Source organism: Papaver somniferum, chromosome 2 (genome assembly GCF_003573695.1).
Source record: "Papaver somniferum cultivar HN1 chromosome 2, ASM357369v1, whole genome shotgun sequence".
NCBI classification, from domain to species: domain Eukaryota; kingdom Viridiplantae; phylum Streptophyta; class Magnoliopsida; order Ranunculales; family Papaveraceae; genus Papaver; species Papaver somniferum.
Window position 1 is genome coordinate 181,384,759 of NC_039359.1, and position 10,004 is coordinate 181,394,762.

At 34.4% G+C, this 10,004-nt stretch overlaps 1 protein-coding gene across 1 annotated transcript; it reads left to right on the top strand.

Annotated features, from left to right (window-relative positions):
• The first annotated feature begins 1,263 nt into the window (after positions 1-1,263).
• Positions 1,264-3,048, top strand: LOC113349936 (phosphoenolpyruvate carboxylase kinase 1-like). Its single transcript, XM_026593984.1, has 2 exons — positions 1,264-2,099; positions 2,512-3,048. Exons 1-2 carry the CDS (start codon positions 1,301-1,303, stop codon positions 2,565-2,567), a joined length of 855 nt encoding a protein of 284 aa, XP_026449769.1. The 5' UTR covers positions 1,264-1,300; the 3' UTR covers positions 2,568-3,048.
• Positions 3,049-10,004: the final 6,956 nt, after the last annotated feature.

Here is a 10,004-nt window from a genome sequence, read left to right on the forward strand (position 1 = left end):
TTAATATGATATTGTACAACTGGGAGGGTGTTTTAGAGTCTCAATCCTAGTTAGCAATTCGGGATTCGGCAAACGTACGGAACGGCAAACGTACGAGTATTATACGGTTTTGTAAAATCCAAATTCGGTCCAAAATTCGGTCAACGGGACGTGATTCGTCATTAATTCGGAACGGCATACGTACGTGTATAATTCGATTTGTAAATGTGAGTTCGGCTCTGAAAATTCGGTATCTATATATAACAAATAATTTGTATTTATAAGGTCATAGACCAATTTTTATGCATGTGTGAGTTATTTAAGGAAAAAATAAACTCAATATGATGATATTAATAATATATACAACATTGGTTATCCAAGAGGACGTCGTATGGTGGTTTAGATGCTTGGTTAGTGAGTTTGAGATCTCTCTCACCTTCACCTTCAAATTTGTTCAGTCGTTTTTGTTTCTTAAAAATTACAACACGTCTAATATTTGGTCGTGTATGCTCGGGAGGCAGTAAAGCCCAAAAAATGGAGTCTTTGAAAAGTAAAAGCTAAAGAATTTATGGCGAATTAAGCGGACGTATCATTCGGGATACGTAAAATTCGTGAACGATTCGCGAATAATCCGGAAATGCCACATAATACGCGACTTGGGTTCGGAGTTGCAAACGTACGTGAATAAGACGGTAAAATTCGTGATACGGAAAAATTCGCGAATGATTCGCGAATCATTCACGAATCATTCACGGACTTACTAACTAGGGTCTCAATAGCATCCTTTTTCTTTTTCTTTAGTGTTCTTTTTTTCTCAGCTACTTAATCAAAAAAGAAAAAGAAAAAAACCTACAAATCGGTCGTGTAAACAAGATTATGCCCTGTGAACAGGTGCGTTAATGGGTATGCAGCGGCTTCCGTTAAGAAACAAAAGCAATGAGGAATAAAGCTGCCCCATAAAGTAGTACCCTACACTAGTTGTAGACTACAGAGTCACGGTCTTCACGGAGACTATGCAACGCAACAAGTAAACACTCCACTAGTACGGTCCTGACATAGTTCAAAGTAAAAATTCCAACAAGAATAATGGCCGTTTTAGTAATTAAATATATTTCTCTGCGAAGAAACCGCCAGATGTAGACTGCGGCAACTTATTTAGTATTACGTGGTAATGTATTATTGGTTAAACTTACCAAACGAATATTCGTTGGAAACATTCCGAAACCCACTCCTTCTTTTCTTTTATTTCTTTTCTATAAATATATACACTAGGCCTGCAAATTGTTTACCTAAAGAAAAAACTCCAGAGAGAAATATACAGATGAGTGAGAGTTTGAAAAGGGATTATCAGATCGGTGAAGAAATCGGACGGGGAAGATTTGGTACCGTATACCGGTGCTTTTCTCCAGTTTCCGGTGAGTATTTTGCTTGTAAATCAATTGAAAAGAAGTTATTATCAGATTCAATTGATAAAGAATGTTTAGAAAAAGAAGCTAAGATTATGCAAATTGTTAGTGGAAACCCTAATATTGTTCAGATTTTGAATGTTTACGAAGATGATGATTATCTTCATATGGTAATGGAATTATGTGATGGGATTTCTGCTCATGGTGGTTGTGATCTTTATGAACGTATAACGAAAAGGATTTTTAGTGAAAGTGAAGCCTGTGTATCTGTAATGAATCCATTAATGGAAGCAATTGCTCATTGTCATCGCCGTGGTGTTGCTCATAGAGATATTAAACCTGATAATATTCTATTTGATAGGAGGAACAGATTAAAACTAGCCGATTTTGGATCTGCCGATTGTTTTCATGAAGGTGGTGTTATGAGAGGAATTGTTGGTACACCTTATTATGTTGCTCCTGAAGTGATTTCTGGTAGGGATTACAATAAGAAGATTGATGTTTGGAGTGCTGGTGTTATTTTGTATATAATGTTGTCTGGTATTCCTCCTTTCTATGGTGATTCTGCTACTGAGATTTTTGAAGCTGTTTTAAGAGGAAATCTTAGGTTTCCTACAAGAGTCTTTCATTCTGTTTCTTCTTCTGCTAAAGATCTTCTAAGAAGAATGCTCTGTAAAGATGTTTCTAAGAGATTCACAGCGGAACAAGTCCTAAGTAAGTTCCTCATCTCTGTTTATAAAATTTCTAGGTATTCCGTTCTTGATTATTTTCACTTCTTGTTAAAATTTACTCTTATCTTTTTGATTTCCGGTTGTATATTCTGAGAACCAATGTTAATATCACTGAATCAGAATCTTTATTGTTTAAAACCTCATTGTACTAACCAAATTATTATGTTAATTAAGCTTCTTTGCAGTCTTAATTAGAAATTATCCTCTAATTTAGGAGAGTATTACGGTAAATTTGTTTTTGGAACCGTACTCTAGGTGATCTGTTCAACGGGTTTTTCATTGTTCATTAGAATCATGAATTCTTTGGTGTTTTTTTTTTGCTCGATGAATTCTTTGTTTATTGTTATTACGGTGATTCCAAAGCTGATTATTTTTATTTTATTTGATTTTTCTAGGGCATCCATGGATTACAAGTGGAGGAGAAACAAGATCCATGACTGATCTAACCTGAACAAACCTACCCCCAAGTATTGTAAATTTTGCCGGGCTTTTGGACTGGACTTTTTTTCAAGGGTTTGTTCAACACAAGAGAAGAGAACCCATGCGTTCTGTGTAGCTAGTAGATCAGGAAGAAGCGAAGACTAAGAAGAAGTTCTGGTTAAACTGAAATAGCCGCAGAAGAAACTTCTCGCTTAGGTTTTTTTTATCATCTTCTTTCTTATATAATTAAAAAGAAAAAAAAAACGATGCGAGTATAAGACTGTAAATATATAAAGAGGAACTTATTGTTTTCCTTGGGAAGTTATGGTGTGTTAGCCACATAGAATAGAGCCGGGTGAGATGGACGATGATGCCTACTAAATATTAGTATTTTCTTGGTTTTGCTTGTATTCGGGGGTTTTTAGTTTCCCTTTACTACTGTCACTGCTACTACTATGTTTGTTTTCCTTCAGCCGTGAAGCTTTTAATGAAAACTAAGTTGTTGATGAAAAGCAAGTTGCGTTATCTGTTGCCAATTCATCACATTACAATCTTATTGATTTTCTTGTGTGTACGCCATTTTTTTTTGCCTTCTGAGATGAACGAACTAGACTTGGAATCTCCATACTTAGAGCAAGTCTTATGGTGGAATCCATCCAACTTCCACGCCACCTCAGCACTTGGAACTGTGTGGATGGAAGCGCAAAAACGCTATTAAGAATAGATCTTTTTTCTCAGCCGTTAGATTGTCAACAACTCATTTTAAATCTACAAATAAAAAAAAAACGCTATTCTTAACGGAGCTAAGCTCTATTCTTAATAACGTTTTTTGTCTTTTAGCGCGCTATCCTTAAAAGCGTGTTACGCTATTCTTATTAGCGTTTCCATGAATTCCATGGAACATTCCACCAAATCATGAAACACTGTTTGGATTTTTTGTGGAAGACCCCAATTTGGAAGCCATTAGAATTGACATTTCATGGATTTTCCACACTTGAAATAGGTTGGATTCCACCATAATACACGATCTTATATCATCCATATGCTTTAATTCACTATTGTTCTTGAGAAAGTTACTCTTATTCTTTTGAAATTCTCTTGGGAAGAGAATCAGTATAAACCCTAGGATAAACCCTTTTGATCTTAATATTAGTTGTAGCTGGGACACAATTATGGTGCAAGTTGTATCTTTTGCTATTCAAAATGAGGGAATCAAAATCTAACTTTTTAATAAACCCTTTTATGGGAAAATTAGTTGGTGTTTGTTCTAATCGTGGTTGGAAAGGGTTACGGGGTAGTTATTTGCTGTTTGAAGTTAGAGAATCTATGGAAGTCGCTTCTAGAATTAGCCAAACGTGCAAATGAAACAAAAAGAGTTTCATGTGGTTAATACTAATACACCGTAAGTAAGGCCTAAGCTTGGCGTACGTATATCTAGCATTTTCGAGTATGAAACTATGATTTTTTTCCTTTTCAGATTTCAGACAGTAAAAGGTAAATAAGGCCAAAGGGGAAGAGAGAGAGAGGCCATGTGAGGTTATGCAAATAAGGACAGATATCGACCTCAGGAGCCCATGTGAGGCTGATATCAAAAGTGGGGAATTTGGGTATTCAGAACAAAGACTGATCAATACAGACAAAGAATGATAATGAGGTGGCTAAAATTCCACAACTACGTATCAATTACTGTATTTATTAATAAGCGAACTTTGCTTTTCAAACGCAGTACCTAACATTTGATAAGTAGTTTGAGTTTTATTTCCTCTTCTCCACACCCACCACGTGATAGACAGGTACATAAACAGTAGACTATATTCGGTGACCAAACTAGCCACAGCAGCATAAGAAAGAGGAGAAATTCGTGTGTCATTCACTATCCGTCTCTGTTGTTTGATTCTGGAGAATTTCTATATACTAGTTTTTTTTCTTTTTTTATATATATAAAAGCAGGTTGAATTAAAGAAGAAAACGTAGTTACACCAGGGGATTCCAAAGGATCCAAAGATCCAACAAAAATACCCATACAACAATCGACTGGCAAAAAAAAAACATATTGGTAATCCTGTTAAGAAAGTGATATTTATATATATATATATATTATAATTATAACCTTTTCATTAATGGAAATTCGAGGTTACAATGAGTTTAAGACCGAAAATAAGAGAATACAAAGTAACAAGAACATATTATAGAAGGACAATATTGAGAAATCCGACAAGAGAAAAGAGAAGGATTACGAAGAGAGTGTGATCGTTGTTGAACAACTACTCTCAATTCTTCTTTTCAATTACAGGAGGAGGAAATACAGCTAGTTAAACAAGATTAACAACCAACTCGAATTGGTAACATATTTAATCTGTTACCAAGTTTCAGACAAAATAAAAATAACCTCCTAAACTGACACTTGTCAGCTATACATGAGTGAATGGGCTTATGCTCAAACACTTCCTTGAAAGTCCAGTGTCGATGGAGGAGGAGTGACACCGAGCTTGTGTCGAAGAAAAGAAAACCTTAAAACTAGATAAGCCTTTAGTGAATATGTCTGATATCTGCTCTTGGGTAGATAAAAACCGAACTTCCAAAAACTTTGCAGCAAACTAATTCTCGCATCACAAGACTGGAACTCTTGGAGAATGAAAATGAATCTTTGACGGAAGTGATTGAACACACACAATTTCAGAAGTAGCATTAACTAAAGCGTATTCAACTCTAGTACTCGATCTCGAGACATTTTTCATCTTTTTAGATCACATGGAAATCAAGTTTGGTCCTATGAATACGACCATGCCACTAGTATCCGCGTGTCAGCTAGGTCACCAACCCAATCTTCATCAGAAAATGCATGAATCTGCAACGATCTATACCTTTTGAATTGTCGACCATAACTAATAATACCCTGTAAATGTCTTAGAATCCCTTTTACTGCATACCAAATGGGCCTCTGTTAGTGACTGGATATGTTGATAAGCTTTATTAACAACACTCGGTCTGGTATTAGCTTGCATATAGAAGTGCACCAACAATAATTCTGCACAGGACACGATCACCAAAATCTGGAGTTTCCTCAATAGCAATCGTGGAGTCAATAAAGGAATGGGGCATGACTTTGCTGAATTCATTTTAGTCTTGATTAATTAAGTTGAAATGTATTTCTCTTGAGATAGAAGTATCTTTACAAAATTCATGGTTTCCAAAATGTCCAAGAATAAATGAAGCTTACCTAAGTCTTTGGTAACAAATTTTCTTCCAAAGTCATTAATGAGTTGATGAATCGCGGATGAAAAATTAACAACGACTAAGATATCATCTACATACATAAGTACGTATAGATCTGTAGAGGCATTAACCCTAAAAAAGAGAGAAGTATCACATTTTAAATAATGAAAGCCACATTTCATCAGAAACCGACTCAGTCTATCAAATCATGCCCCAGAGGCTTGCTTTAATCTATACAAAAAATTTCGTAATTTGCAAACATGATCAGGAAGGAGCTTGTCAGTGTAGCCTGGAGGTTCTGAAAAATGACCATGCAAGAAAGCATTCTTGATAATCCATTGTTAACAGACTCCATTCTGTGCGTGATTGATCACAAGAGATTCAAGTGGTGTTGTGCAGGTTATTTGAAGATTAACGAAAATTTCTTATTCGTTTTCGTATCTTATTGTGTGCACAAACCTTGATCGGCTGGGATCCAACTAGAATCGGATTTATTCGATTGATTAGTTGCATGAGATCAGCATCGCTTTATAGTTTCTCTTTGAGATTTATACTAATTGATTGCGAATACAAACTTAATTACTTTTGTAGTTATTGGATAAATGGATCTAACAAGGCAAAAGAGATTATTAGAATAATCGGAAGAGCCTATGCGTCTGACTTGAGATATCTTTATCTTGAAAAAAATCAATAGAGTTGTTACCAAACAGATTCGTTGTTCTTTTGCTGTATGGAATACGATCCAAAGAAATTGTACCAGTGCGTGACCTTCGAAGTCGGAAGCGCATGGATACTGAGGAAACTAAGTGAACAAGGGATAGTTGCTTGGTCTCAACTATACGAAGTTGGTGTAGATTTTGTATATCGGCTTAATTCTGAGAGTATTCAATTCTGGACCAGGTCTCAGGGTTTTTCTGCATTTGCAGTTTCCTCGTTAACAAAATCTTGTTGTGCCATTTACTTTATCTTTCCGCATTATAATTGTTTTATTATACTTAAAGTAAATTTCACTTTACGTTAACTCCGCATCACTTGATAGTGATCCTATAGAGTTTGGTTAAGTCCAAATTTATTATCAAGTAATCACACTTTGTTTGTCGTATTGTCTCGATCTCGTATCCATAGATGGTCACATAAAGTATGAATACCGAAGTTGTTGTATTGTCCCGACTTTATCTATAGACGATCACACTTGGTAAGATGACTTATAGGTTGAAAACAAAAAGATTGTGGTGTATTTAGGTACCCTCATATATTCAATTGGTATCAGAGCAGGCAAACACGAAAAGATCTAGCAATCTATGTTTGGTGCGATCCAACCTATAAGAAATGAACTCGAGTTCACATGAATTGATTTCAGTTAACGTACCGCCAAGATTTGACGGAACAAACTATCTGTGGTGGAAATCTGCTATGAGAGCTTTTTTTGAATAACACGATTTTAATACTTGGCTATTAGTCGTTGAAGGATATAATCACCTGAAAATTGAAAATTCGGAAATTGAGTTTAAACACTTAGTAGATTATACTGGGGAACAAAATACATATGCTAAACAGAATTCAGATGGTTTGAATGCTATTATACATGCTGTAAGACGTGATCTGCAACATCATGTATCCACATGCCAAACTTCAAAGGAAGCTTGAGATAATATTCAGATCGTATTGAAAGGTAACACATCAGAAAAGGAAGCCAGACTTTAAACTCTCACATATGATTGGGTAAACCTTCGAATGGATAACAATGATACTTTCGAAAAGTTTCATATTGAACTCTCTGAGATAGTAAACGTTTCTTTCTCTCTTGGAAAGACTATTTCTGAAAAAAGATATAGTGTGTGAAATTCCCAGGTCATTTCCATCTAGATACGAATTTAAGAAACATGTTATCATCGAATCTAACGATCTTTCTTTCTTATCAAGAAGTTCTCTTGTAGAAAAACTAAAGATATTTGATCAGGAGTGCTTGTCAAAAAGGGAAGATAAAAACTTGGCTTACAAAGCCATTAAAAATCCGCCCGACTCAGAGTCCGGAAAACTCCCAAGGTCATGAAGCTCTATATGATGAAGATGAGGCTGAATTAAATCATAATTTATCTCTTATTACTCAACGATTCAATAAATTGTTGAGACATCGAAAGAGAGATCTCCCTGTATCAAGAAGAAATCATATTTCTACCCCAAAGACTGAAGATACATGGGATGACGATGATATTATATCTCAATGCTACAAATGTCAAGGATTTGGTCATATTTCGTCAGACTGTTACTCTTGATTATTCCCCTGACGATGATAATCAAGACTGTATAGTAGACCATATTTCAACTATTGCAGAAGTCTATGATTCATAAATACTTTCAACAATAGATACTCAAGAAGAGCTCACTTCTAAAGCTTTTCAACAAGAGTTTCTTTGTCAAGATAAAAGAATTCAGTCTCTTGAATCTGAAATCAAAGGAATAAAATCATCGCTTGATCAAATCAGACTAAGTTATCTGAATGATAAAGAAAAGCTTTACAAGCGTCTTATGAAAAACGAACTCTCTCTATGTTCCGAGAAAGAACAAGTATCTAAACTCATCAATGACATAAACTATTGTCAAGATGAAATCAGAAAGTTAAAAGTAGAGAATTCGAAGTTGAGGAATACACTTGTTTGTTCTTGTACATCAACTCTTGATGTGAATATATTAAAAATTGATAGCAAAAAAGGTTAGATAGACCTATCAAACCTAAGGGTTGTAATCGGAATACATTTGGACCCTGTTTCCGATGCATACAATGGGGGAACTATAAAAAAACAATGCCCTAGTATCTCACAAAGAGACAAACTCTGTCAATTTAAAAAGGCAAGATCTGAGTCCAAATCGAAAATCACCTTAGAGAATCAACTTGGAAAATTAAATGATGTGATTTTTAGATATGAAGATCTTGTCTCAGATTTGAGAAAAGAACTTAACAGTTCAAAGTAAAAGACTCTCAAATCTGTAAGAATGTTGGAATTTCTAAGGGAAGAAATTTCAACAACCGAAAATTGATATCCTAACTTGGTTATCATAAACATAAATCTTTGTTATTTATCTTCAAAAATAAACAACAAGGATATGTATGTAAATACATTAATAAAAAAAAATTAAATAAAATTTCGGTTAATGTAAATTAATGAAATAATATTCTCAAAGGTTATGAGAAATTCTTCTCTTATTTATAGGAGAATGAGATTTACATTTCATTTCATAGAGATCTGACAGAATGCCTACCTTTAGCTGCAACTCTCACAAAGTTGAAAAAATCTGGACTATATTGTTTCCTAATAAGAAACTTCATCTTGAATCTTTGGATAGTGATTCAGAATATACTCCAGAACTTAATCAATATGTTCCTCATGAAGAGATTTCTTCCCTTATTGATAATCTTCTGAAGAATCTCTCACCAAAATTAGATCTAATTTTATGTGAAATAAGAAACATGGAAAAGTATTTGCGAAAGGAAGTAAAGGAAGTCAATAACAATCTTATGAGTCTTGAATCAAGATTAGTGATCATTGAAGATGGTTGGAATCCTATGAGATCTCCTGATCCGACTCCAAAGGAAACCGAGAAACTCTAAGAGAGTTGAAGATTCTTATTTAGAGAAAAATAGACATCAATGTTTTGATTTAATTCAATTATTGTATAAGGTCTATTTTAAATAAAACTATCATTATTATGAATAAAATTATTATTTTATTATTTTTCTTGTGATAATTACCGATTACATAGCCTGTGAATGAATGTTTATATTTTTTCTATGTGTATTTAGTTTATGAGATGTCTGATTTCGGTTTTCGTGAACCTTAATATTCGATCTCATATGATGTAACCCTTATGGTTTGTGTGGCTTTTTGATTTAGCAGGATTAAGTTGTAGCCCATGTTGGTAGGATTTATCAAAGGATCATAAGGTGTTCCGATTGAAACTCATATGTGAAAAGTCACAATATATTGAATAAATTTATGTTTACATGAGTTGTGTTTAGCATAACATATTTGTGTTTCGGGTTTTCAACTTTTTCTATTGGCACGCATTAATTAAAACCGTTTCAACATTTCTCTGGTAAAGGTTACTTTTGTTGTTTTTCTTTTGTTCTTGCGAGAAGATGACAACATACTGGGGGAGAGTTCTTATTTGAACTAGCTTAATGACACATCTTTTTGGGGAGAAGAGGCTGCAGAATTTGAGGTAACGAATTTGTTAGTTAATCGTTTTCCTG